Raw genomic sequence first — 26,921 nt, forward strand, 5'->3', positions numbered from 1 at the left:
CTACATATTGATGTTAGCCACATAAAGTCAACAGGTTGTGTAGAAAACATTACATGTAATACTTTGCTTGCGCGCCAAACAGTGAGATGGCGGACGACTTTGAGGCTCCATGGGTTGAAAAATACCGACCGCGTGTATTGGCGGATGTAGTAGGCAACCGTGACACCATCGCGAGTCTGCAGGCCATGGCAAAGGCCGGTAACATGACGAATCTGATTCTTTCCGGCCCTCCAGGAACGGGTAAGACTACGAGCATTTTGTGTCTGGCGCGCGAGCTGCTCGGTACCAGCTTGAAGCAGGCGGTGCTGGAGCTCAATGCATCCGATGACCGCGGTATCAACACTGTGCGTAGTAAGATCAAGATGTTCGCACAGCAGAAGGTGACGCTTCCCCCTGGACGCCACAAGATCGTCATTCTGGATGAGGCGGACTCCATGACCGCGGCAGCCCAACAGGCTCTACGTCGCACAATGGAGATCTTCTCGGCCACGACGCGCTTTGCATTGGCCTGTAACAACTCGACCAAGATCATCGAACCTATCCAAAGCCGCTGTGCCATCCTACGATTCACCAGACTGCCAGATGAGATGCTGCTACGTCGTCTATTGACTGTGTGTCAGGAGGAGAACGTCGGATACAAAGAAGAAGGACTCGCTGCACTCATCTTCACGGCAGAAGGGGATATGCGTAATGCACTCAACAACCTTCAGGCCACAGCGAGTGGTTTTAGCTTTGTCAGTGACGAGAATGTGTTCAAGGTCTGTGACCAGCCCCATCCCGCAGTAGTGAGGGAGATTTTGAATCACTGTGCCAAGGGAGAACTAGACGGGGCAGAGAAACAAGCAGTCGATCTCTGGAAAAGTGGATACTCGTCGTTGGATATCATCGGAACGATCTTCAGAGTGTGCAAGGCGCTGCCGATGGACGACGAGAAGCTCAAACTAGAGTTCATCAAGCTCATTGGAGCCACGCACATGTGCATCGCTGATGGAGTGTCCACTCTACTTCAGATCCATGGACTAGTGGCACGACTGTGCTCTGTCGCACTGGCTGCCAAGACGGAAGCGTAAAAAGAAGACGATAAGAAGGGTAACAAGTAGATATGACCTTACTTTTGGGTGAAAAATACTTAAGAGAGCGTTAAACGTGGTGCTTTGAAATACCTAGCAGACAGGTGCCTCGAGTCAGCTTGGTCTTTGGCCCACCACCGGGTTTAAATGCCCTACGCTCGCGTAGTGAGCTGGGCAAGTCCTTGGTCGCTATCTTGACGGGGTTACGGCGATTGGGTAGCATGGCACGATTCACGATGGCTTCGTCGTATGGCTCTGGTAGTCTCTCTGGAAACTTCTCGAACGTGCCTTCTTCTCCTATTTTAATCGGATGATTGGGCTTCCAGACTTTGTACGTTAGAGCTCGAGCTGCTGCACGCTCCTTGGGGTTCATAAGCTCTTGTGCACCTGGCGGCTTAGCCAGACACTGATCATCCCACCCCATTACACGTGACGCTGCAACGTGTTCGTGACTGTCGAAGAAATCGACTCCTTCAGTAGTAGACTTAAAGGGCTTGCGGTCACCAATCGCTGCTTTGTGCTTAGCTTCGAGGATCTTAGTAGCTCGTCGTTCCGACCCGAAGTCAGCGTCCATGGCAGTAAGACTCCCGCCGATCAAAGTACCAGCATACCCGAAAGTGCCTCGACGCCCCGGGTTTGTAAGCACATTCTTCCTTTCGAACTGTTTGTCTTTTGGATTGGGTTTCGGTGCTGCATTCTCCTCAGCCGCTTTCTTGATATCGTCTTCGTCACGTTCATATTTCCCGAATGCGCCGTAGTAGTCGCCAGACCCAGTATGGTTCTGGGACGGGTTTGAATACGAGAATCCCATCGGCTTGACAAACTGTTTCGTGTTCTCAAGTCGACGTCGAGCTTCAAGTTTGTATTGCTCTGCGTACTCACCGCCAAGTGGATCGTATTTCGGGAAACCGGGACCAAAAGTAGCAGCAAGCTGGCCCTTTTTCGGAGGACAGGTGAGGAATGGCTTAAAGTCACCTCCCAGACCTCGTTCCTTGGCTTTCTTCTGGTCGTATGGATCACCTACAGAAATGAAGCTTAGATCGCTGAAGCCACCATCGCGAGATGGCGTTGTCATTGCTGCTAAAAACCCAAGATGACCAAACTTCTAAGCTTTTGGCGAAGACACAAATATAAAACAAAAGTGGAATCGAGCTTGATGCGCTAAATTCGGAAGTCCTAAAAATAGAGGAACAATCATGGGATCGCATCAATATCGGAGTAGTTCGACTGGAAGCCATTCTTGGCGATCGTGTCGTGGTACCATGACGCAGAGTCCTTGAGCGTACGTTTCTGAGTATCAAAGTCCACCCAAATAAGTCCAAAACGGATGTTGAATCCTCCAGCCCATTCGTAGTTGTCGAAGAGCGACCGTATCCACGAACATCAGCACCCTCTTGAATAGCTTCATGAACCCCAGTGAGGTATTGCTCGAAGAAGTCAATACGCTTCACGTCTTTGATACCTTCGTCCTTCGATTGGTCCGGCCACGATGATCCGTTCTCGGTGATGATAATGCCGTTCTTAGACTGGTACGTCTGGCTGATGTGCACACAGAGCTTCTTGAGCCCCCACGGGGTCACAAAGTTCCACATTGCAGCAGTTGGTTCCCACGATGGGTCTTCATAAGAGGTCACACCTTCGTCCTGGAAGAATGATCCGGTGTTGTCACTTGGAGGCAACTCGCCAGTCTTATAGGTGTCCGATGGCTTGGCAAACGCTGACGAGTAATTGTTCAACCCGAAGAAATCTGAGCTTCCTTTCAACAGCTTTTTTTGTTCCTCAGTGAATACGGGTAGGCGATCTCCCAGTCTGTCCTTCATGATCTGCGGGTAGTCACCCTTGTAAATAGGATCCGCGAGCCACCCGAGATGGAACGCAATGGAGCGCTCTGCAGCTGCAATGTTCGCCTTCATCTCTGTAGGATCATCGGTGGGGCCAGGCAGACGCCAATCAGCACTCAACGTGACACCGATCTGTCCACCTTGTTGATTCCGGGGTGTCGAATTTCATGTACCTAACTGTCCTACAAAATCCTAAAATACGTCGTAAATTACTGGCATAGATTGCAAAATGTATCCTAAAAAGGTTCTAAATCCGGAAAAATATTGCAATCCTAATACTGTCCAAAATTAAAAACCGGTATTTTAGTCGGAAATTTAGGACATATCATAAAACCTATTTTGAGTCAAACTTGGGATTGAGGTTTTTAAAAGTTAACGGGAACCAATCATGCAGAAACACATAGCTAAGTTAAAACCTATTTTGAGTCAAACTTGGGATTGAGGTTTTTAAAAGTTAACGGGAACCAATCATGCAGAAACACATAGCCAAGTATTCTCGTCTTCATTGAAGCTGCAGGCACATTCCTACATAAAATTGCTGGACGACATCAAGCATGATCGACAGAGCGCTCCTGCTCATGCGCGGTCTGTGGACGTTGAAGTCCCCGGGGAATCCATGGCGTTTGAGTAGCATTCTGCATTCTGTAAGCCATAAGATATCTCTCGTTGGCATGGGTAGTGTAGCCTTACAACTTTCGTATTTGTCCTAACTGTCCTAACTGTCCTAACTGTCCTAACGATCCTATAACCCATGCCGAAGTTTTGTGCCAATACCGTAATTTATGACAGTAGGTATTAGGACAAGTTAGGACGTTTAGGACGCTTTTAGTACGGAAAAACTTCTTCCGCTTCTGGAACTCCTTACGGTACACATCAACAGCACGCGAGTGTGCAATGAGCAGGTTGTGACCACACTTATACGGCTCAATGTGAGCATTGTGCTTGCGTCCAGGAGCGTGTACTCCCAAAGCAAGTCCCATGACACAGTGCACCCAAGGCTCGTTGAGTGTGATCCAGTTCTTCACTCGATCACCAAAGTGCTCGAAGCACACGCGAGCGTAGGCGACAAAAGCATTTTGCATTTATGTGCCGTTGCCCAGCCACCCATCGAATTCCGTTTGTAGTGCCAGTGGCAAGTCCCAATGGTAAAGTGTCACGTACGGGGTGATATCATTCGCCAATAGCTCATCAATCAGTCGGTTGTAGAAATTTACACCTTCCTCGTTCACTTTACCTACACCGGCGGGGATGATCCGAGACCAGGACAATGAAAATCGATAACCCTTGAGACCGGTTCGCTTCATGAGCGCGACGTCCTCCCTATAGCGGTGGAAATGGTCGATTGCAATGTCACCCGTTTGGCCCTTGTACGTTTTCCCAGGCGTGTGAGAGAACGCATCCCAAATACTGGCACCGCGTCCGCCCTCTTTAGCTCCACGTACGCGGCCGTGGCAGCACCCCACATGAAGTCTTTAGGGAACTCGCGGTCGTGGGCCATTTTGAAGATCTTGAAAGTTGGAAGAGACCAAAACACATGCTGCTGACGAAGCAAATTCGGGAGTGAGCAGCTTCGACCTGATAAACTTGACAGGCAAACTGTTTTTGGTACCTGAGCATTTGCCGGCGTAAATACACTACTCAGAGCATTGCTGACGTCAGCTGTGCCCTTTTCGAGTTGTGCTGCTTAAAGCATCAACAGTGGTATATCGCTACATGTAGTGGTCTGCATATTCAATAATGTACTGAAGCTCGAAGCACTGTGGGGTCATACATGTACTAATTAATGCAATCTGAGCTGCGGGGATCACTTCACTGAGTACAGTATGGTCCTGACCAAGGACCACATTAGTCGTTAATTTATTTATTTTCAAGTACCTTGCTCAGAAAATCTAACGCGAAGCCCACATGATAAATCTTTACAATCATTCGTGAGCCAGTCAAACCTACACGGAAAATCGGCACCTACAGCGGTGATCAGAGTAAACAGAAAGAAAAACTGAGCGTACCGAAGTGTGCAATTCGAAAGGATAATGTGAACATCATCCACAGCATCAGCTTTGACAAAATGAACTGCATTCGTGTTGGGTTCTGACACGGCGAGCTGGAAGGAATTGGAGGTTGCTGGAGGGTGCGGACGAGTGAAGCTGGGTAGACCGGTAGTGTAAGAAGTGGAAGTGAGGCCTTCGAGGCAAATTTGAAAGTGAATTCAGTTTAAGACTAAGACTTGGATCTCTGCCTACACTGCGAGGCAGTAAAGGAGTCCGCCACTGAATCTTGGGCCTCATACGCTACTTCTTTGATATAAATAGCACACCACAGGACGATCTTGAATCTTGAAGAGTAGTAGGGAGAATAATCACGCGCCTTCTCCATCAGATTCGCGGTCATACAGTAGCACCCAGTAGCTCCGTTCGGACGGAGGTATTCGTTCACACAAAGTAGATTCGCTTGCCATCCTTACATCCTCCCACGGCGGACTTGACGCTGGGACTCGCGAAAGCTGCGCAGAAGTGCATTTCAATGCATGACATGTTTAATGTCTCGTTCGCGCTCCCAAGTGCTCTCGTCTTCGTCCAGATCCTTCCACTTGACCAGAAACTCTGGTTGGCGGCACTGAATACGTCGTTTTAGTAGCACTTCCGGAATATGGAGCCCCTCGTCTTCATTTCCAGCCGCAAAATGCACGGGCGACACCTTGGGAAGCAGACGATCTGCCAATCGGTCCGGAGACGGCACGTAGTGACGGAGAACGTCAACGTTGAATGAGTCGTGTAGACGACTCATGGTTTGGGGTAATATCAGGCGAGCGACATTCTTGTTGATCATTTTGATAATGTGAAAAGGGCCAACATACTTTAGAGCGAGCTTGTCTTTGTCTAGTCTGGTCCCAGTAGTGGCGTGAGCCAGTGGCAAATTTCTTGTAGCCAAGTATACCAAATTACCTTCGGCAAACTCCACCGTGTTACGTTTCCGATCGTACTGCTGCTGTTGTCATTCTTGGGCGTCACGAAGGTTCCGTTGCGCCAGGGCCACAATGCGCTTGCGTTCATCGGCAAAGTTATGCACGTAGTTGTTTCGACTATGGGCCGTACCCATCGGAGATCGTGCTACACGACCAGTATCGATCTCAAATGGCGACATCTTTGTAGACGCGCTGACCAACATCGCATGCGCGTACTCCACCGCTCCAAGAACATCAACCCAATTAGCACCTTGTAGTGACACCATGCAACGAAGAGCATCTTCGAGCACGCGATTTTGTCTCTCAACCTGCCCGTCCGCCTGGGCCCTGTACGAAGTCGTCATCCGGAGCTTGACTCCAAGAACCTTCATTAGCTCCATTAACAATGAGCTCGTGAACTTGGGGTCTCGATCACTCACAATAGCGGTAGGTAGCCCGTGATTGCGAATAACCATATCGAAAAACAGTTGAGCCGTGTCCGCTGCGGTGGCCGTCGTGTAAGTGGGTACATATCGAGCTCGTTTGCTAAGCAAGTCGACAGCTACCATAATGGCATCATAACCCTTGGAAACAGGTAAACCGGTCACGAAATCTATTCCGACGACCTCCCAACGTTCTGATGGCACAGGTAGTGGCATGAGGCGTCCATTCTTGCAAAGAGTGCTGGACTTGAAGCGTGCGCACGTGGGGCAACTCTGTACATAGGCTTTTACATCTTGCTCCAATGAAGGCCAAAAGTACCATAGCGATAATTTCTGCTGCGTTCGACGAATTCCTGCATGCGCTGCCACTGGTCCGTCGTGCGCTTCTGCGATGAATGTCGTACGAAGCGCTTGACCAGCTGGTACACAGAGACGCGCCAGACGCCACTACGAACAGCAATCCGTCCAGCTTGCGCACTGTGCCAATGTTGGAAACGACCTGCAGCGCTGGCGCCGACGACCTGATGATGTCCTTATAGTAGGGTCCCGACGATAACCTCTAAGAAACGTTCTCTTGGTAGTTTCGTCGAGCTGCACTGTGACCATTGTTAGCTGCGACGACTTTATCGTGGTAACAGCTTGTGGAACACCGACTCTGTGTACAGCAGCTACTCCTCCCCTCAAATAATCGGCTGTCCCCCAAAGCAGACCGAGGTCACGTTCTGATAGGTTTCCTAGTGCCATAGTCGAGATCGTGTGAGGTGTGCGCGACGTTGTGCACATGTGTACCGCCAGACGTGAAGCTGAGACGCTCGGTGTAACGGGCACAGAGCGATCAGGCTTGGTCTCAAGCCGTGATAGTGCATCCGCCACCACGTTGCTTGATCCTTTGACATGGTGAAGTACAAACGAAAATTGACCGAAGAAGTCCAACCAACGCGCCAACTTACCCGATACGTTGGGATGAGTTAGAAACCACTTGCACGCTGAATTGTCCGTAAACACATCAAATTCCGTCCCGTAGAGATAGTGACGCCATTTCCCGAGTGCTAAATAGATCGCAAACAGCTCTTTCTCGTGCGTAGGCCAGTTTACTTCGTGTCTTGACAGTTTTTTCGACAGAAATGCAACTGGGTGGTCAATGCCATCTTGAACTTGCGATAGTACCGCGCCACAGCAAAATCCGGATGCATCCGTGGTAGCCACAAATCGTAGAGAGTAGTTGGGGAGAGCAAGCACTGGTGCCTGCTGCAAGGCTGCCTTCAAGTGTAGGAAGGCATGCTGCTGAGAGTCTGTCCAGGTCCATGCCACCTCGCTCTTCAGTAAGTCGCTGAGAGGAAGAACAATATTCGCAAATCGACCAATGAAGCGTCGATAATAGCCACATAAGCCCAGAAAACTTTGCAGCTCCTTTGCAGACGTAGGAACCGGCCACTGCTCGATAGCGCGTGCCTTGTGTTCGTCAGCATGCCGACCTTGTGCAGATACTGTGTGTCCTAAGAAGTTCACCATGGCGCAGCTGAACTGACACTTGGAGAGGCGAGCATACAGCTTCTGCGAGCGCAAGACCTCGAACACGGCTGCTAAATGAGCGATATGTTCCGGCTCCGTCCTCGAGAATATACACAGGTCGTCCAAGTAAACTACCACAAAATCGAAACCCCCAAAGAGTAAGCGCATTAGTCTTGACCATACGCCTGGCATTCCACTCAATCCCATGGGGGCGACGCACCACTGGTAAGTCTCTGTCTCGGTCCTGAACGCCGTATATACTTGCGACGCAGGCTCCACCAGCATTTGAAATTAGCCTTGAGCTAGATCCAGCGTAGAGAAAAAGCGACATCCCTCCATCCGATCAAATAACTCTTCAACTCTGGGCAGCGGGATTTTGGGAATTTCGGTCTGTGAGCTCACATACCGGTAATCCACAACCCAACGCACCGGTAGCGAAGCATTTTCCGAACAAGCCATTCCGCGCGCGATGGGGCTTTGCCTGTCGTTGGGTCTTTCTTTGGTACAGCAAAAATACTGGATACCCACGGCGAGTCTGAGACCTCGATCCACTGCTTGCGTAGTAGCTCGTCCACAAAGAGTTTCAGCGCGTCTTGCCCGGTCTTGGACAGGCGAAATGGGGCGCGTGAGCTTGGGCGCGCGTCTGATTTCATTGTCAGAGAGAACGCAACCGTACGCGATACGGGCAGCTCATTGGGCAGCTCGTCTGGAAAGCAGTCATCGTAGTCTTGCAGTAATTGGCTGATAGCAGGAGATAGAGAATCGACAGCCTGACGCACCGTTTTAGCTGTTAGACTTGATACCACCGCATTGTTGCCATTATAGTCGTCGTCGCTCCGCTCTGCTACCCTGCGCAAGTCATCAGCGTTGCACTCCGTGCGACCGGCGGCTTGACCTTTCTCCATGACTACAAATAGGAGCTCGTCTTGCTCAATCAACCATTCTGGATTTAATAGGCCAAAATCAAGCGTTACCTCGTGCGTGCGCCAGTTGATGACCGGGTTAAATCGCGAGAACCGCGGCTTGCCTAAAATAGCGTCGTGGGTCGCAGGTAAGCTCCACTCCGAAAACAGCATATTCGTTAGAACGTAACCCTCCAATTGCATGTCCGTATTGACTTCATTGATCCATTGCGGTGCCGTAGTCGTACCGTCAAAACGTTCTGCCACCGCCTTCTTGCGCCGCCCTACTTCCGCTGCTAGGCCTTGGCGAATGACGTTGTGGTCAGCACCACTGTCCAACAACACCTTTACAGCGTGACCGTTCACCCTGCCCTTCTTAACCAGCAGCTGGTGGAACCGACTCACATCATCTTCCGTAGTGCCTCCACCAAAGTCTGCCGCATCGATTGTCAAATGCTCGAACCAACTCAGTCTCAGTGTCTTGCTCCTTCTCTTCGTAGGCATTTACGCGATGATTGGAGGCCGTAGAAATTTTCTGTTGCTCCGGGTCGAACGTCGATCGCGTTGATGCTGGTAGCTCTGCTGTTGTCGCTGAGGCTGACGAGCAGGTACACGTTGGCCGATGCGCTTCTGACACTGTGCCATGCGGTGACCTGGCTCCTTACAGAAGAAGCACAGTTTGCATCTTTGGCACTCATCCCTTGAGACCATTCGACTGAACCCTATATCCATGGGTTCGAGTTGTGACTCACGAGTCAAAAACGGATTCGGGTTTCTAGCAAATCCACCAAATCCACAATTATTCGTGGCCCGGGTTCGTTGAGCTGCCGATCGGGAAAACCCGCGGGGTCCATGCAACTGGATAGGGTGTGCACGCTCGTACTCTATAGCCACGTTAATAGCTTGGTGCACAGTGCTGCACCGACGATACACAACCTCGGCTCGTGTCTGTGACACGAGACCGCGCGTGAAAAGCGTGATCTTATCAAGCTCGCCCATGTCTTTGACACGACTGATTAGCTGTCGGTACTTAGTGACATATTTGGCGAGGTCACGACGCTCACGCTGTTTTAGCTGGTACAGAGAGTCGCGCAGACGCTCTTGTAGATCAGGCGGGATGAACTCGCGGCGCAGAGCCGCAGCGAGCGCTGTGATGTCCGCGATTTCATGTTGCTGTGTGACATACCACGCAGCCGCTTGTCCGGTTAAGTTAGAGACCGTGATAGCGAGTACACGCTTGCGGTTATCATCATGCCTGTAGTCTATGTTCTTATCTTCAAAGAACAACCTGGCTTGATCCAGGAAAAGCTCTAGGCTTTCATCAAGCGATCCACCATAGTGCGGCATACTGATGCCTTCCACCCTACGCTCAGCAGGTGGCTTACCTTAGATCTTTTCCATCAGCTCCTGCTGCTTGTGCAGGACTGAGGACACTTCTGCCAAAAATTGGGCAGCTACATTTGCGTCCATCCTGATTTCAGACGCTCAGAGGGCTTCCAGCACAGCTCTGTAGGCGGGCACGGTGGCACAACGCTACTTCTTTTTCCAGGGGCTTGCTTCACAAAGCACTGCGGGCACGGAGCTCAGCGCAACCCTTACTGCAACTTGCGTTTTCCGTGTGCACCACACCAAGCTCGGTACGAAGTGGTGTCCGATGTAGTGTGGTCCACACTTCCTTCAGCTACTGACCAACAAGTGCTACGAAATGTTGGGTTGTGACACGGCGAGCTGGAAGGAATTGGAGGTTGCTGGAGGGTGCGGACGAGTGAAGCTGGGTAGACTGGTAGTGTAAGAAGTGGAAGTGAGGCCTTCGAGGCAAATTTGAAAGTGAATTCAGTTTAAGACTAAGACTTGGATCTCTGGCTACAGTGCGAGGCAGTAAAGGAGTCCGCCACTGAATCTTGGGCCTCATACGCTACTTCTTTGATATAACTAGCACACCACAGGACGATCTTGAATCTTGAAGAGTAGTAGGGAGAATAATCACGCGCCTTCTCCATCAGATTCGCGGTCATACAGGTAGCACCCAGTAGCTCCGCTCGGACGGAGGAATTCGCTCACACAAAGTAGATTCGCTTGCTGCAGGCAAGCGGGGCAGACGCAAGGTTGCGTGTGCAATCCTTACAATTTGCGTTTGCAGTACAAAAGCTAGCTGAAAAACCGCGTCGATGCCACAATTCCGCTTCATGACAGCTGCTAGTAGTACGAATGAAAGAAGCTCCAGCATTGCATAGATGAGATTTCTTGTCACCACTGTAGCAACATTCCCGCGAGTCACGCCCAAGTGATACTGAGCGCTTGGCAAATAGGTCATTGCAAAAATGAATGTGCTATAGAGGACAGGGACAATGATCTCCACATACTCAGTTAGAATGAGGCATTCTGTAGTGAAAAGAACTTTAAAGATCTCCTCGAGAACGTCTGAGCTGTCGGCATTCGGTATCTTACAGTGTTCATGCGATTCCCTTTCGAGCTCACTAGCGAGATAGTGCTTGCGTGATGGCATAGCAAATGCTGGATAGGGCGCACCAGCAATATTGGCGTGATTACGACCGGGAATTGCTGCCTTAACAAGCTTACTAGGGAAGGAGATATTCTGTCCAAAACGAGTCCAACTTTGTCCAAATTGTCCAATTGATAAATGACGGATTTAATAAACTAAAAGATTGTTTTGTATATTTTTTCAGGACTGTCCAAACTGTCCAAAAGCTATTTGAGCTGTCCAAAAGATGTTCAAACTGTTTACATGAAGTTCATGTAGTCGTCTGGGACCTGAGTGACGACAGCTTCAGCGTGGCGAGGCGCTGTTTGAATTCCCAGCTTGATGTCATGCTTGCGGTTCACGTAACCTAGTGCCTCGGCTTTAGCTGTCTCCATGAACGCCAGTAAGCTTGGATGAGCTCCATGCCCAAATTTCTCACCGAAGTCGCGGTTGTACTTTTCGAGCGGGTTATTGGTCCTGTTTGTGATGCCAATCCCACCAACCATCATGCTATTGACGTTCCACAAGCTGGAATCAAAGCGCCCCATCCACGTCTTGCGAAAATATCGCCAAAACCGATCCCACTTGCCCTTAGAGCCCTCTTCGCTAATCAGACTTCGCACATACCGGACCCCCTGGTTAAAAAAATTACAACGTCATACAAGATCATAACGTCAGAATTGAAGTGTCAAAAGTGTCAATAACAAAAAAGTTAAAATTTCAAACGATAAGAAAATAAAAATATGCGCACCTTGTCGTCGATTTCATCTGCAGGAATGGTGGTCAAAATGTCGAGCTTGCCGGGGGTCATTGCATCCTTCACCTGATCCCTTGTTAGGTCCTGATCCAGCATGTGGCGGCGCAGTGCTTGTTTCCAATGAAACAAACACCCCCACAATATGCACTTTCGGGAGCTGGTCGACCACAGCGTTGATCAACGCGAGCTCAAAGTCGCACGTAGCGCTGGCGGGTTCTAGTCGGCGGTTCGTAGCAACGATAATCATCGTCAATCCGTCCAGATAGGTGTCGTTGTCTCGTCCTTGAAGGAGTACGTACATTGCCGGAACGTACAAGTTAGCAGTAGCGTCCAGCAGCATTACAATAAGGCATTGTACGAACGGTTTCGGCACCATTTTAAAGGTGCCGTCGATGAAGATCGGAATTGCTGGGTTTCGTAGCAAGAGGACTAGATCTGGGTGCCCAAATCCTCCGATACGGCGCTCCTTATTCTTGACAGAGAACCCAGTGTTAAACCTCACAAAGGAGCGTTTGTCCGAGTCGCTGAGCCAGCGCGCCTCGGTCTTGTCGAGCGAGTGTAGCATATCGCAACCCATACCCTTGCGGGTATTTTTGACAATGCTGACACCTTGCAATTTTGGGATGGCGCTCAGCGTGCTTCCTTTGTGTAAGTTGTTCAATGCTGAGCGGACACGCTTCCACACCATTGATGGAGCTTCAGACGCTGATTCTAGAGCCGCTCGCTGGAGCTGCTGACGCATTTCACACCGCACATCCACGACTTGTTTCGGCAGTAAATTCTCGCAGCTGTGCTCACCGCGAGCGCGTACGTGTTCTCTTTTCGAAATCAGCTTTGCAAGGCAGCCTTGTCGAAAATGACGGCAGTTGTAGTAGATGGTGCCAGTAACTTTGTTCGTTGTCCTAATCACATACTCCTTCCCTTCGTGCAGCATTTTGGAAATGCCTGAATGAAGTAATGTCCTAGCTTGAGAACGCACTACACGCCAACCGTTATAGCCTTACTTTTACTAGCAAAAAGGTAAGATTTAGATCCATAATTTATAAAATAACGCATATGTTTTGGACAGATTTTGGATAAATATGGTAATTTAACTCCAAAACAGCAATTTTGTTTTGGATAATTTGGACAAAGTTGGGACTCGTTTTGGACAGAATATCCAACACCCTTACTAGTAGCCGCCAAAGTAGCTGAATACTCCTCCAGCTTCTCCAACAGAACCCTTTCATCGTGCGATAAATCATGAGGAATACAAGACCGCAACGTGACCCCCGGATATCAGGATTGTAGCGCAGCAATCGGACAGCGGTTATCTCCATCGTCTTCAATATTGGCAACCTTGCGAAGACGGAGAAGAATAATATGCGTGCGTTGATAGAGTTCTACAAGATCGATTGCTGTCTGGCCAATATCGACAGCCAGTACTATCCCCAGAGAAGCGATTGGCAGACTCGGCATGCAGATAGCCAAGTACAGCGTATCAAAAAAATCAACGTACATACCACTTCTTCCGGTATGATATCCCATTTGTGGGAGCCCAGACACGCAAGGATTTTTCTCGAGACGATCTTGAAAGCTGGTAGCAACAGAAGAGCGGGTATTTCGTAGACAGTCTACACGAAGACGCTCTTGAAGCCTGAGATCACATCGAGGGGCAGGTACATGTATCGACACTTAAGTACTTGGGACCCTTAATCACCTGCATGAATATCTTTCATTAGGCTCACGCGAACGCACCCCAAAAGCTTACTACGTACGAAACTACGAACCTACGAATTAACTCTTCATTGTGTATGGAACAAAATTTTAAGTGCATGAATACCCTGCAGTTCATCCGTTGTGGTGGCATATACTCTATTGAGCGTACACTATCGCTAGCGGAGTTCACTCGAAAAACGTCACTCGCTCGTGTAATCTTGCTGATCATAGCCCCACCGCTGGTAACAATGATGACTGTTGTCTAGAAAGCATTCCGCTACAAGATCTAATGGCAGGGTGGAAGGAGAATTACGGCTTTGGCCTCGTGTGGGTATGCTTGGAGCCACATTAAGTTTTGTGATGGCAGAACTTCTTGGTCCTTGGCTTGGAGTACCAGCGATATCTTCGAGGCAAAAGTGTAGTAGGTTTCGGAGCACTACAAAGGAAGCTGGCGCTTCCAGGCAAACCAAAGCTCTGTTGTTGGTTCTTAGTTAGATGCCTAAGTGATCTCAGCGGCCGCTCGGTTGGCTGCGTTGGTTTCGTAACCTATATCCTATTGTTCTTATCCTGTGCCAGCTCGACGATGTCTACCAATCAACATCGTCCGGTGAATGGGCAAGGCTTGATCTGTTAAGCCACCACTACACCGCCCACCCAAGCCTTTGCCCAGTCCGTCAGGTGCTTGGAATATTGTTGAAAATATAATTGTCGGAAAATAAATTTTGACCCATCTTCAGAATCAGAATCAGAGCTCAAATTGCGGTCATCATGTCTGCAGCCTTGTCACTTGGTTCAAATCAAAGGCATGCACTACGTTGTCAGTCTGCCGATGTGACGTTCGAGTCGTACATCTTCACGCGATGTTGCAGACTGATTCAGAAGTGCCGGTATGTCCTTTGCTAGAGATTTGGCAGACTCCCATGAGTCTTCGATTGGCTCCAAACCTTTCCAGTTAGCGAGAATGTCGTAGTCCTTCTTTTGAGAATTTCATTCGTAGTCTAGAAGCTCATTAACTGCAAGGATTTGACCCTGAGCAGCTACCTGCTCACGTATTTCCTCAGTGATGTGCAACGAGTTGTCGGCATTAAACTTCAAGCGCGAGGGGTGAACGTCCGTCCCCTCCCCTCCCACTAGATGTCGTACCACGAAAGAGTGTACGTCCGCTCGCGTAATCTGATACGTTCCTATCCATGTAACTATTAGTTTTTCTTGGTGCTTATGGTCCACCCTTGACCTCAACACGTAATCACCCACGTCGAAATTTGGTCGCTGTGCGTGTTGGTGACGCCGCTGGTTGCGCTCTGTCTGTTGATCACGTGCAGCAATCATCGGTTTGTGCATTGCAAGAATACTAGACTTCATTGCTGCAAGCCACGGTTCAATGTTGTAACGGGGTACGTAGCACTAAGTGTACCCTGGTTACATGAAGTGTGACACTTCACACTTCAGGAGTATGACATGTCATACTCCGGAATATTTGGTACAAGGTACCAAGGTCATCCATTGGTTAAATGACATTGCATTTCTATAGGTAACTGATAGTTTGTATTAACCACAAACTTAACCTACCTATAAATATACTCAGTTTACAATCTACCTTATTTAGGTCACTTCGCTCTCTTTAATTAAAGAGGGGACCTGTGAACTGCCGTTCACTGAGAGTTTGTATACTCTCGGAAGATAACTTCCTCTAGCGCAAGGTGCTGTGTGACCCCGTCACAAATGTCCTCCGGCTGCTCAGGTAATGCCAGTATTTTCTTCTGTTTGGTATCCACACAAAAATCTAGGGGAGATGGAAGCGGTAGTCCACAAAATAATTCGACCGGAGCTTTGTTTCTCAGCGACGGGACAGGTGTATGATTTAAATTTCCTTGCAGTATTGAAAACAAAAAATGTCCAATCATGAGTGTCCACCTCGTATTCGAGGCAAAGTGCTCGTAGCACCTGCACAATGTCGCGATTTGCACGCTCAATGCTGCCGTTTATCCACGGCGAGTATGCAACCGTGAACTCTTGCCGTGACTTCAAACGCCGACAAACTTCCGCCACCACTGCATTCTTGAAATGCGACCCTTGATCGCTAATCCACAAAGGCGGTATGCCAAAACGACTGTGCCATGCGAGAATGGCTTCTACGGCAACTGTACTAGTAGGACTTAGCCATGGTGTCAGCTCACAATAATGTGTCGCTTCATCTTTTAGTACCAATAGATAACTGTCACCAGCAAAGCTATCACCAAGCGATAGGTAATCCCAATGAATTGCAGCATTTCGTTCGTTAGTTCGATATGTTCCCCCCATGGTCTTTGGATCATCTTACCACCCTTGACGTGATGGCACAATAGAAAAACCGATAGGAATTTCTCCACCCGCGCTCGAAGGCGGACCAGGTAAGCAAACTTCCTAATTGACTCAGTTGTGGCATCACGCCCCCGTTGTCCCTGCGGTCCACAATGGGCGACAACCAATATGCGTTGGATTAAATCCTCCTCTTTGTCTGGTACCCATAATTTGTCGTTAATGTACCACCATTCCTCATCGCTACAGTTGGCTCCTTTCGGCCGTCGTACCTTTTGCCTCGCTTGTGCCTCAAGTATGGCAGCGTGGGTCGGCCATTCGAACTTTGGGTCATTTAAAGGTCTGATAGAGCTTTGAGGTAGCGTAGGAGTAGGTACAGACTCACGTTCTGCAACTTTGCCCCTCCGTCGAGTTCGTTTTCTTAGAGGAGCCGCGCAAGAAGTCGAGGTTGTAGGCCTCTTTCGAAGTGTTACCACCCGTAGGTGTCCTTCTTGCACATGATTTCCAGCCCAGCGAGATACCATATCAGTCCAAACATTCGATTCTCCGTCGATGTGTTCAATTTCATATCGATACTCAGCAATTTTTGTTGCCCACCTCAGTAGTTTACCACGAATATGTTTTTTTTATCTTCACGCCAGGTGCAAACACATAGATTAGGTTTCTATGGTCACAGTACAGCTTAAACCCGCCAGGTCGCAACAGCAAGTAGCTCAGTCTATTGCACGCACAAACTATGGGGTAAGGTTCCTTTTCGATTATACTCCAATGGCACTGTGAGCCTGTAAATGTTCCGCTCAAGCATGTGAGAAGCTGGTGTTGCTGGTGGTGTACTGGCTCACCGGCTTTCCAGTCGCTAACTTGGGTTACTATGAGTCTCCAACCAACATCACTAGCGTCAGTCATCACACACATAGTCGCGTTTTCCTAAGGAAAAGCGAATGTAACACTTTGCTCCAGCAGTAGTTTTATTTCATCGTAGGCCGTTCGTTGTTCAGCGGTCAAACAAATTGCAAATCCAGCTGCAATTCGTTTCGAACGTTTCGTGGCGCTGACTAACGCTGCATCTAGTGCATCTTGGAGTGGTCTTGCTCTCCTAGCGTAGTCTATCAAACTTTCACGCATCCAGTTTGTTGCACACAGAAATTGCTGCAATTCACCAGCCGTTCTCGGATATGGGAGGTTCTGCAACGAGCGCACACGCTCTGGATCATGACGCACACTAGAGCCTGAAATAATCTTCCCACACCACCGTACTTCACTCTGGAATAGCCTAGACGTCTTAACACTCAGCTTAAAACCGAAGAAATCTAGTAGCTCGAATAGCCTCTCCAACTTTACCGAGTAGGTACGGATGTCGTCCGCGAACAACAACAAATCATCTATCCAAACCAGGAGATGACGGTGGAGAAGCTCCTCGAGACACTTCTCAATTGTAGATTGGAAGAAAAGCGCAGCATCTGTACATCCTTGCGAAACGCGCCTCGGGGTGTACACCTTCTGATGCGTCATGTATGATATCGTCTCTTGACATTCTTCTGCAAGTGATATTTGCCAGTAGCCTTTGTTAAAATCAAAAATTTCAAAACACTTGGCTCCTTTGACTGCTTCCAAATCCGTCTGTAGGTCAGGCATGATTCCGACTATTGCTTCTACTAGTGTGTTCATAGGTTTGTAGTCGGAGTCACCGGTAATGATAAGACACTCAACCGGCTCAGCAACATGGACACTCCCAGCAATGGTTCGCAACCTCACATTCAGTTTTACAGACCAATTTACACAAACGGATGTGCCATCGTGCACGTTAAAGGTTCATCCAGCTTGACACGCACGATGTCCGGTTTCACATTTTGCAATCGATCAAAACAGCTCTCATCTAAACAGCATCGGTCTGCTCCACTGTCAATGCAAAGGAAATCACCACCTCATCTTCCAGTACAACAACTCGATCCTGCTTGGGAAAACATTCTCCAATTCGTTTCAGTTTAGCGGTGCCTCCCTTGGCTGTCTGAATCTCCTGTGCTGTCTTTTTTTTCGATCCGCGAGCAGTTTTTCACGCTCAGCTGGGGTAGCCGTGGGGCATTTGAACAGATAGTGTGCGCCACCACAGTAGACGTATACATCTTTTGGCACTCCTTTGGTGACAGCACGGCCAGACCGACCACCTTTCTGCTGGGACCGCTCTGTGTCCTTCTCTTGCTTCGCTTTCTTAACCGTCCGGTTATCCTTCTCGTCGTTTGTGCTGGTGGTGACCCGTCGGGGCACTGTGTTCTTTCCGTTGGTGCTTATTGTGCGATGAATTCGCTTTCTTCAAAGCTCGTTCTTCAATTGCTTGCTCCTTCGTTTTTACACGGATGAGCTCGTACAATTTACGGATATCGCCCTTCGCTTCCGGAACACGGTACACAAGCTCATTCTGAACCTTGCTCTTCAACCCTTTAGGAAGCGAGTTGATAATGAGCTTGCATTTCTCTTTGATACCTCGATCTTCCTCAAAGAAACCTGAAAACCCGTGTTTTTTTATCAACGAGTTACATAGGTGAAAGTATTCAATTACTCTCGCGTCGATGGCTGTGTTGTTCATGTTCATGTGCAACTCCTCGCGAAACAGTTCCTTCACGTCAGGTAACTCTTGGTTTTGGAAGCTGTCGGTTACTTCGTGATTCTTTTCTAACATAAAGTCATCGGTTGTACTGCTCTGATCCACGCCCCAACACACTTCGCACAAGGTCTCCAACACGTTGGCGTCAAAAGAACTCTTGACGCTCTTCATCACTGCAGAAACTTCTTCTTTTCCGTCTTTGCAGCGGTCTCGGGTGTACTCTTCGTACTCCTTTCTCAGTTTTAGCCACTCCATGAGCGCTTCTCGCGCCATGGAGGACACCCTGGGTGGGTTCACAATCGCGAAGATGGGATGTGGCACTCGTGCGGCCTGGTCGCTCGTCGTCGATTCCATTCGTGGATCTCCTCCTTGCCCCAGGCTGCTTTTGATCCGCTCGTCCGTTGATAGGTAAGTCTTCTGGTCCCCACCACTGTTCTTCGGTGTCGTCGTCATGCTTCTTCTCGTTCAATCGGTGTTGCTCAACCCGCAACTAAAGATATCTTTGTAGTAGGTTTCGGAACACTACAAAGGAAGCTGGCGCTTCCAGGCAAACCAAAGCTCTGTTGTTGACTCTTAGTTAGATGTCTAAGTGATCTCAGCGGCCGCTCGGTTGGCTGCGTTGGTTTCGTAACCTATATCCTACTGTTCTTATCCTGTGCCAGCTCGACGATGTCTACCAATCAACATCGTCCGGTGAATGGGCAAGGCTTGATCTGTTAAGCCACCACTACAAAAAGATAGCGTTCTGTGCTGGCGTGGGAAGCGCCTTGATTGCAGTGGGTATGGCAACGTCAGAGCTTTGGAGGCTCCATGTCTCATTCTTTATGATCTTGCTATTACCCTCAATGTCCTGGGTTTTCTTCCTGCTTCTTTATACGGTGGTAGTCATTTGCAAAATACAGCGTATTCTCTTAAGTCGTTACGAACTACGTCGAATGAACTGTGTGTCGTGTTTGTTGGGATCTATGATTATCGGGTACCCGGCCTTACCCGACTTTGAAGGTCTATTTTAGGAGTACTGAAGTGGTGCCTTTAATATATTTTCAATCTTCTAAAATAATGCTGACAGGGTAAAACTATTTGTACCGGTAAAATACGTCAGCAAGCACCAAAAGAAAGGTGGGTTCCTAAAAAAAATAACAATAACGCTTCCGAGCTTTTGAAATTACATGCAGCGGTCTCAGCAGTGGCTATTAATAGGGTGCAAAAGGCCAGCTGCATAAGTTATCGAAATGAATATTGGACTACTAAGTGACCCCTTCACAATTTTACTATGCATGGTGTTGCCTCTGGTTGCTACCTCCCTTAATCGTCACTTAGTAGCCATTTAATACTTTCTCGATAAAATGCCAATTCGGACTATGATCCAAAGGAAAACCGTCAGGGCCCTGTAGATCCTCGTTTGCCAGACGCTTGACTGACTTTGGCTTGCCCTCCAGAATACGTTTCTTCTCGAAGAACACATAGGCTGTACGGTACACGACGTTGGATGCGCCAGAGCTGGCACCACGCCTTAAGTTCATATAGCTTCGCAAACTGTTGCTGTTCACATCGCCTAGTGCTCGAAGAAAAGCCGCTTTTGTCACTATTCCTTCTCCCAAGAAACAGTTTATTTTGTTTCGGATGTCGTCGCAGTCGTCGAACACTGGCACAGTGCCATCGTCGTCAATATCTGGCAGCTCCACCTCTTCAATCCTCTTCAGAAACTCAGCTCCATCTTTCGATCTTTTTGTTCTTACTTCCTTTTGCTCAGCTGCTTTGCGTTTTCTGTCCTTGGGCTCCATAGCCTTTAGTTTCTCTTTCTCTCTTTTTTCGTACCGATCGAAGAAAATAGTCGCACCAATATACGTTGAGTTGACCTCTCCGCCGGTCAAGCGCATGAACTCCCGGAAATCGGTCGGTTCAATGTGGAGGAGGCCTAGAAACGCTGACCGTGTTAGCTCTTTGGTGGCTAGGAAGTTGCGGATCTTGGTTCGGATCTGGTTGCAGTTCCATTTGGGTATTTCGCGTTCCTTGACATGGGGTGTATCTTCAACAGTGGGGTCAGGTTTGACCCGCTTGGCTTGTACGATCGCCATAAAAAGCGGTTGATGGTCAGGATGTCTGCTTCAGTCGGAGACGAAGGGTTCTCAAGTGTATGTCCAAGTCCCTCCCACGTCGTTGGGTGGTTGCTCTCGAGAGTGGCGTCGATAGGCTCGACCGCGTTCAGCAGCTTTGAGATGTCCATGTTCAGGGGGTTTTGTGCCCCGGGGTTACCCACCCACCCACCCCCTTGACCCGACAATCAATAGCCCATAACCCGAGTCGCTTTCGATTGGACAGAGGATAGCCCAGGATTACTTAATGTTTTACTGAAGGCTTTTGAGCACCAGTAACATACAAAGGGTAAAGCGGTAAGGGTAAGAAAACCCATTACCCAGCCACTTCATAACACTCTTCTACCCACTTTAATCCGGGTTCTGGCCAGAGTCTATCCATGCTGGTGATTGGCGGGACTTTTCAGGAGTGAAAAGTTACATACCCCTGGTTACGACTCTTGCCTTCGTTTCTACAATCTACAAATTTCTAACGCGGATACAGATCTCTTTGTCGTCATCGATGGCGAGTGCGCTGCAGAATGTGCTGCGGCCAGGAAGTCGCGAGTTCTTGATCGTGCTGAATGTGGTGCTGGCGCTGCTGTTCTTCGTGATGTTGGCAGTCATCTACACGGAGCTGGAGGACTCGTTCCATGTGTTCGTGCTGCTTTTCCTTGTCGTGGGACTCACAGTCTCCATCAACTGGTTCATCATCGAAGCCAACAACCTCAAGCACACGCAAGTGGCAGACGGTGATAAGCAAAAGCAGAATCCCAATACAAGAGCCAAAACGGATTAATCCAGCTACAATGCAACAGAGAAACCAAAAGACATTACTGTTTTGCCATCCTACATTTCTTTCATTTGACTTATAACAACCCACCAAGTAGATGACTTCATCGTTAATATCGGTTTGGCTTACACGTCGTCGTCAGAAGCCAAGCCGAGTGTGCGTTTGCAGCAGCTCTTAGCAATGCTGCGACCGTAGGGGACGTACGAAAGTGTGTACCAGACGAGTGCCATGAACTGAATAATCACCGAGATCAGCACGAAGAACAGTCGATGGTGCACGTGATGTGAGAAGCACAGTAGCAGCGTCACGAAGATGAAGACGACGTAGACAACGGCCGAGTAGCGACGCTTGGAGTGGAACATGGTTTGTATCTGTTTCCATGGTCCCACGAAAAAGGTCGTGCAGCAGATGGACAGAATGTTGCCGATAGTGTACGCAATAGCGAATGGAGCCGGATTACCATGCGCCAGTTTAGCCAGTCGGAAGGTCGAGCCTAACGACAGCAAGAAGCCCAACAAGAAGCATGTGACGCAGCCGATCACACGCTCCTGGTACGACAGACTCGGGCACAGCCAGAAGCTGTTATTTGGTCCGGGCGATCCTTCCGTCGGCTGGCCACTCTCCGGGTCCAGCAGCTTCTGCTTCTGTGCGCGCAACGCGTCCATCATGGTGATCTGTAGCGGCTCCGATAGTGAAGCCTTGACTAAAGGATCTCGGCTAAATTTTGATCCATTTTGGTCGGACCAAAAGTAGATACCATCAGAATCAGATCGTATCCCATAATATCGTACTTATTCGGGATCTCGCCTCCACCAAACACCATTAAGGTATCGCCATGCGTCCGCTGCTACAGGAGGCGCAGTTCGCGTGCTTCGAGGACGACGAGGGCGTCACGTCTGAGCTGTCTACGCTGCCGAGCTTCGTCATCTCGAGTCCATCTGTGCGCTCACAGCCACCCAAGAGTTTTGCGCGTGGTACGATCCCTCCAACGACTATTTTAAATGTCATTTCTAACGCTCCTTTCTATTCCTTCTAGTACGCGCATTGGAATGCAGCGGCTCCGGGAGCTTTTACTTCCAGAACGAGACTTTACGTGATCGCTTTGTGTGCTGGCGTGTGCTGAAAAACGTGGTTTTACTGCGTGAATGGAGTTTAAACACGACGCTAAAGCAAAATGGCGTCCGCTTGGAGTTCCCCGCTCCCGTTGTGAGCACAGGAGTGTTCGCGGTCGAAAGCTGGGAAGACGATGCAGTCACTATCAACGTCGTAACCCACGCTGGAACCATCCACCGGTTTACTTACTCCGTACCGAGAGATACCGGTCTCAGTATCTTCTCGCAAGCCAATACCAAGGCCTTTCCCGAGCCAACACCAGCCACACGCAGTCGCTGTGACGTGATGCAGACGCTACACAGCAACGAGATCTTGACAGTCGCACTGTGGGTGAACGAGTACAATTTAGTACTAGGCACAGACAGTGGGCGCGTCCTTGGCGTGAACTTTGGACTGCCCAGTGACGCGAAAAAAGTGCAGGAATTTGTGTTCTCAGACGAGTCAATGGTCAGTTGGATCTGGCACGGACTTATCAGATCTACGACGGCTAAATTAAAGGGAATTGGGGACGATACCGAGCGGAAAAAGGTCGGAGCGGCGGTGGTAGCCATGACGTGCTTCGAGATCGAAGCAGAGGAAGAAGAGGATGACAAGGACGTGTGTGTTGTCACGGTGTCAGCTGACTGTGTGCTTCGAGTGTGGAGTATTGGCTCTCAGTCGTGTCTAGGACGACAGCAGCTGCGGTCTCTAGTGACTTGTCAGACATCTGAGGACGATAACGAGGACGCTGGTTGGAATGACGAGGATCTGGATGGTGATGACGGGTCCAGTGGCGTCGGAGTGTACGCTACACATGCCAAAGTGGTTGCATTGTCGGCCACAGAGTCAGATAATTGCAGATTGTTGGTGCATCTGGACACGACGGCAGCTCACTCGTCGGAGATTTATTTGCTAAGAGGAGACGTGCAGTCTGCTGCTGCGTCGAGTGCTGGAGGGGGCGAGGAGCTTGCGTTGGATACAGCCAGAGTGTTCACTGTCCAGTCTCCGGAGCTGAAAGCGAAGCGAGGACTGAAGATGGTGGACTTTGCTGTGGATAAAAACTTCCTCTTCTCGTCGTGGCGGTCGTTGGATGGCGACGAAGTGTACATCCATCCGAACCCGATGGCTCTTACAGGTCCTAGACGTATTCTCGGCCAACCTGTTAGTAGTTTGGACGTGCAGATGCAGCAATACCAAGTCGAAGACAGCAATTGGCTGTTTGATCTCAAGGAAGAAGGCGTGTTGACGCTTATTGACGACTTTTTTGCAGAAAGAATACTTGTACCGGGTCGATTCTCGAGACAGAACCTGTCTAATGCGATCGTGGAGGCACAGAATGGTAGTGTCGGTGGAGTCAGCTCGCAGTCGCCGTTTGCTCACCGTGCGCCTAAGTACAAGGACGTGCTGGTGCGTCTAGTGTCAAGCCGGTGTGTTGATGCGGCTGGAGCAGCTGCTGTGCGTAGTGGAACAGCTCCCAGTGTGTTGCGTATTAGAGTGTGGAAGGAGCTCATCGCGCTATGCACCAAGCACTGGCGCTGCGAGAATGTGCCGATAGGCTTCGCTACCACGACGAACGCGCTTCTTCCCGGCGCGCCAGTGATGCTGCGTCGTAACCGCGTGTCGTTGTTGTTCCCATCTGCGCCATCCATCACTGCTGCGTTCGTCCCACAAGCGGAGCAAGGCTCAACAACCGGCGAGTGTGTGGCTGACCTGGTTGCCGAAGTTCTTCCGGTGTTTGACGCGTTCCCGAGCCAGAGTTTCCAGTCGTTTATCCATCGTGAAGTCGCTGACGTAGCGTCCGACTGGAAGGTGGAGTCCTTCGTGGCGTTGGCACGTCATTGCGTGCGTCTCGGCTTGAATCCCAACTTTATTGCTAGTACTGCTGTTACCGGACAAGTTCTCAGTGCTGAGCTGGTTCTTACGCGCTGTATTCTTCGTCTCAGTAAGCTTCTGGGAGGCGATGCCGCCTTCCAAGACCAAGTGTTCAAAGACCTGGTGGAGCACTTGTTCCCGCTCGAACTGTGGCGTGGCGCAGGGGCTTACAAGCCGTCGTCACCCAAGCGAGAACGCGATTCCGACGACGAAATGAGCGACGATAAGGACGATTTCGTCATGGCTGATGCTGCCACGTCGACGGATTACTATTCGACCTCCAGAGCCTTCTTTGCTGGCCACGAAATGTGCTTTGCGTTCGACCAGGTGGCGTCACGGACCATCGACGAAATGTGCCTCCAATCGCTTCGTGTTGTGCTCTTCCTGGCGTATCTAGTGGACACTCGACCAGCTTTCCTGAGCTCGGCTACCTTGAGCCAGATCGTGCGTGTGTATCTGCCGAAATCGATCACAGTGTATCAACGCTGGAGACTCAGTCGATGGGTAGCCAGTCAATGTATCACGCAGCCGGTTGCAGACACGGATGCGTCTACCACGTCGTCTGGATCACTGATGCCGCCGCTGCTTCAGATGTTCCTTCTAGACGTCAACAAGAAGCTCAATCGGTCAGACAAGTTCAAGCGCGCTCTGTCCGTCCTCCAACTTGCCAGTGCTAGTAACAATGTGCGTAGTGAAGAAGCACACGGCGTATTGGCGACATTTACGCGCGAGCTCCTGCAGTACGTCTCTCAGCCTAACGACGCGTTGGTGAGGTTTCTCCAGAAGCGACAGCAGTTCCGCTTACTGCGCGCTATGTTCTGTTGTAACCTCAGTGACATTAGTCTACACGGTGGTAACAAGGGCGACGTTGCGAGCTCGCAACATACGGAACAAGTGCATCAGTATGTGCGCTCGATCGCGGAGAGTCTGGCCTGTGAAGGTCAAGAGGCTGCTTCGCGCGCTCACGACGATAAAGACGCTCGCGACCATGCACGTTGGTGCTTTCAGCAAGCGATCCGCTGCTTCAGTATCTGTCTATCCAACTTTTTCTTGGAGAGGAAGCACAGACATTCGCTGTCTGAGAAGGAGTTGGAGCAGTTCATTTACGACGTCGTGGGGCTGTTGAAGGAGACGGTGCCTCGTGGTCATTACGATCAGTTGCTGGGCTTCTTGTGGACTGTGGCTACGCAGGCATTGAGTCACTTGGCGCATCATGACGGCGGGCAAAGCTTCGCGGTGCAGTCGTTCATTTGGGTGAACGTGTTTAAGTACTCCGTGGAGGAGCGGCTATATCGAGACGCACATCTGGCGCTGATGCACACTGCGGAGCTGTCGGCAGCATTCGGTGCGGAGGCTGCAGATGCTGACGGTACAGCGAGTGAGTGTGTCAATTACCTGGTCAAAGAGTTGTTCCGTTATGGCCATCTGGAACTTATCTGCGAGTTGCAATGGGGGTCGTTGGAGTCGCATGTGGAGAAGTATATTCTGTGGCAAGCTGCGAATGCTACGGTTGTTCAAGGCGATGGCTTGGATGCCAGTGCCGTGCGATACTACAACTTGCTGTTCACTTTCTACATGCGCAAGCAACAACCGGCCAATGCGGCGTCTTCGCTGTACGCGCTTGCGCTTCGACTACGCCTGGCAGTATCTACGTCCAAGGCTGCGCTTGAGGCTCAGCGTAACGCTCTGAATGCTGCTTGTCACGCGTTAAGAGCACTGCCTGTTAAGAACCGCTGGTTGGTGCGAAAACTACACACAGAAGAGCTCAAACGTCCTGCGTTGGACACTCCCGAAGACAGCAGGTCGACACCCTCTCTTAGTGTTGTTACGCTTGAAGATATGCGTCGGGAGCTGGCTGTATTGGACGGTAAGCTGCGTTTATTGGCACTGGGACACTCGGAGAGTGTGCTCTTGAGTACGATGGAGGGCGACGAAGTGATTGCACTGCTGGTGGACGCTGTGCATAGTAGTTGCCACAATGGAAACACGACGCTGGCCGAACGTCGGAGAGCTGGTGTGCGCTCTATCGAGATGGCCGCGGACATTGCCAGTCGCACCTCGACGAGCCTGTGTGGCCTCACCAAGTCGTTGGCTCGCTATTGTGTTGCCAGCGAACACCCCGCGTCTTCCATCTCACGTGCGGACAGTGATTTGTTGTGGGAACTTCTTGAGACGTTGTTGAGCAATGTTGCATCGTTAGAGCAATACGAAATTGCAGCCGAGACGGTGTTGGATTTCTGGCAACAACAAGGACGCAAACTCAAGTTGCCTTTGTGGCTGAACAAGCGGTTGTCCAGCTCTACGTCTGGCAATCCAGCTAAACTGTTGCGACTTTATCTGAAACACGGGCTGTTGATTGAAGGCTTGCAATTGGTAAAGGGTCTTTTGCCAGATGACGCAACTATGCGTGGAGGAAACACCAAGTCGGTGTTCAGCCTCCAGTCGCAACTTTCGAGCACGAAACCGGAGTTGCCATGGATCCCGTACAACCTGGTTGACGTGTTGCTGGACTCGACATCTGCCGTGTTGAACCAAGGGAGTGA

The 26,921-nt window shown here is 49.8% G+C and overlaps 8 protein-coding genes across 8 annotated transcripts in view; 3 read left to right on the forward strand and 5 right to left on the reverse strand.

The window, feature by feature from the left end:
• Positions 1 to 72: 72 nt before the first annotated feature.
• Positions 73 to 1,070, forward strand: PITG_18237 (replication factor C subunit 2; the record flags this gene model as incomplete). Its single annotated transcript, XM_002997819.1, has 1 exon — positions 73 to 1,070. The coding sequence occupies one exon, from the start codon at positions 87 to 89 to the stop codon at positions 1,068 to 1,070; it is 984 nt and encodes a 327-aa protein (XP_002997865.1).
• A 70-nt stretch (positions 1,071 to 1,140) lies between these two features.
• Positions 1,141 to 2,145, reverse strand: PITG_18238 (uncharacterized protein; the record flags this gene model as incomplete). Its single annotated transcript, XM_002997820.1, has 1 exon — positions 1,141 to 2,145. The coding sequence occupies one exon, from the start codon at positions 2,143 to 2,145 to the stop codon at positions 1,141 to 1,143; it is 1,005 nt and encodes a 334-aa protein (XP_002997866.1).
• Positions 2,146 to 18,165: 16,020 nt separating this feature from the next.
• PITG_23344 (cleavage induced hypothetical protein) lies at positions 18,166 to 19,115 on the reverse strand (the record flags this gene model as incomplete). Its single annotated transcript, XM_002997821.1, has 1 exon — positions 18,166 to 19,115. The coding sequence occupies one exon, from the start codon at positions 18,997 to 18,999 to the stop codon at positions 18,166 to 18,168; it is 834 nt and encodes a 277-aa protein (XP_002997867.1).
• A 747-nt stretch (positions 19,116 to 19,862) lies between these two features.
• On the reverse strand, positions 19,863 to 20,624 carry PITG_18241 (uncharacterized protein; the record flags this gene model as incomplete). Its single annotated transcript, XM_002997822.1, has 2 exons — positions 19,863 to 20,046; positions 20,365 to 20,624. The coding sequence occupies 2 exons, from the start codon at positions 20,622 to 20,624 to the stop codon at positions 19,863 to 19,865; spliced, it is 444 nt and encodes a 147-aa protein (XP_002997868.1).
• Positions 20,625 to 21,121: 497 nt separating this feature from the next.
• Positions 21,122 to 21,447, forward strand: PITG_18242 (uncharacterized protein; the record flags this gene model as incomplete). Its single annotated transcript, XM_002997823.1, has 1 exon — positions 21,122 to 21,447. One exon carries the CDS (start codon positions 21,145 to 21,147, stop codon positions 21,418 to 21,420), a length of 276 nt encoding a protein of 91 aa, XP_002997869.1.
• Positions 21,448 to 21,517: 70 nt separating this feature from the next.
• Positions 21,518 to 22,084, reverse strand: PITG_18243 (uncharacterized protein; the record flags this gene model as incomplete). Its single annotated transcript, XM_002997824.1, has 1 exon — positions 21,518 to 22,084. The coding sequence occupies one exon, from the start codon at positions 22,080 to 22,082 to the stop codon at positions 21,540 to 21,542; it is 543 nt and encodes a 180-aa protein (XP_002997870.1).
• Positions 22,085 to 22,249: 165 nt separating this feature from the next.
• Positions 22,250 to 26,317, forward strand: PITG_18244 (uncharacterized protein; the record flags this gene model as incomplete). The annotated part of the gene is made up of 3 exons (XM_002997825.1): positions 22,250 to 22,388; positions 22,451 to 26,245; positions 26,295 to 26,317. 3 exons carry the CDS (start codon positions 22,250 to 22,252, stop codon positions 26,315 to 26,317), a joined length of 3,957 nt encoding a protein of 1,318 aa, XP_002997871.1.
• A 394-nt stretch (positions 26,318 to 26,711) lies between these two features.
• Positions 26,712 to 26,921, reverse strand: part of PITG_18245 (uncharacterized protein) — a gene marked incomplete at both ends in the record, with an annotated part of 1,596 nt that continues 1,386 nt past the window's right edge. Inside the window, one exon of the mRNA XM_002997826.1 lies at positions 26,712 to 26,896. Coding sequence (XP_002997872.1) covers positions 26,712 to 26,896 — 185 coding nt within the window. The remainder of the gene's footprint in view (positions 26,897 to 26,921) is intronic.

Source organism: Phytophthora infestans, genomic scaffold, assembly GCF_000142945.1.
Source record: "Phytophthora infestans T30-4 supercont1.66 genomic scaffold, whole genome shotgun sequence".
Lineage (NCBI taxonomy): Eukaryota > Oomycota > Peronosporomycetes > Peronosporales > Peronosporaceae > Phytophthora > Phytophthora infestans.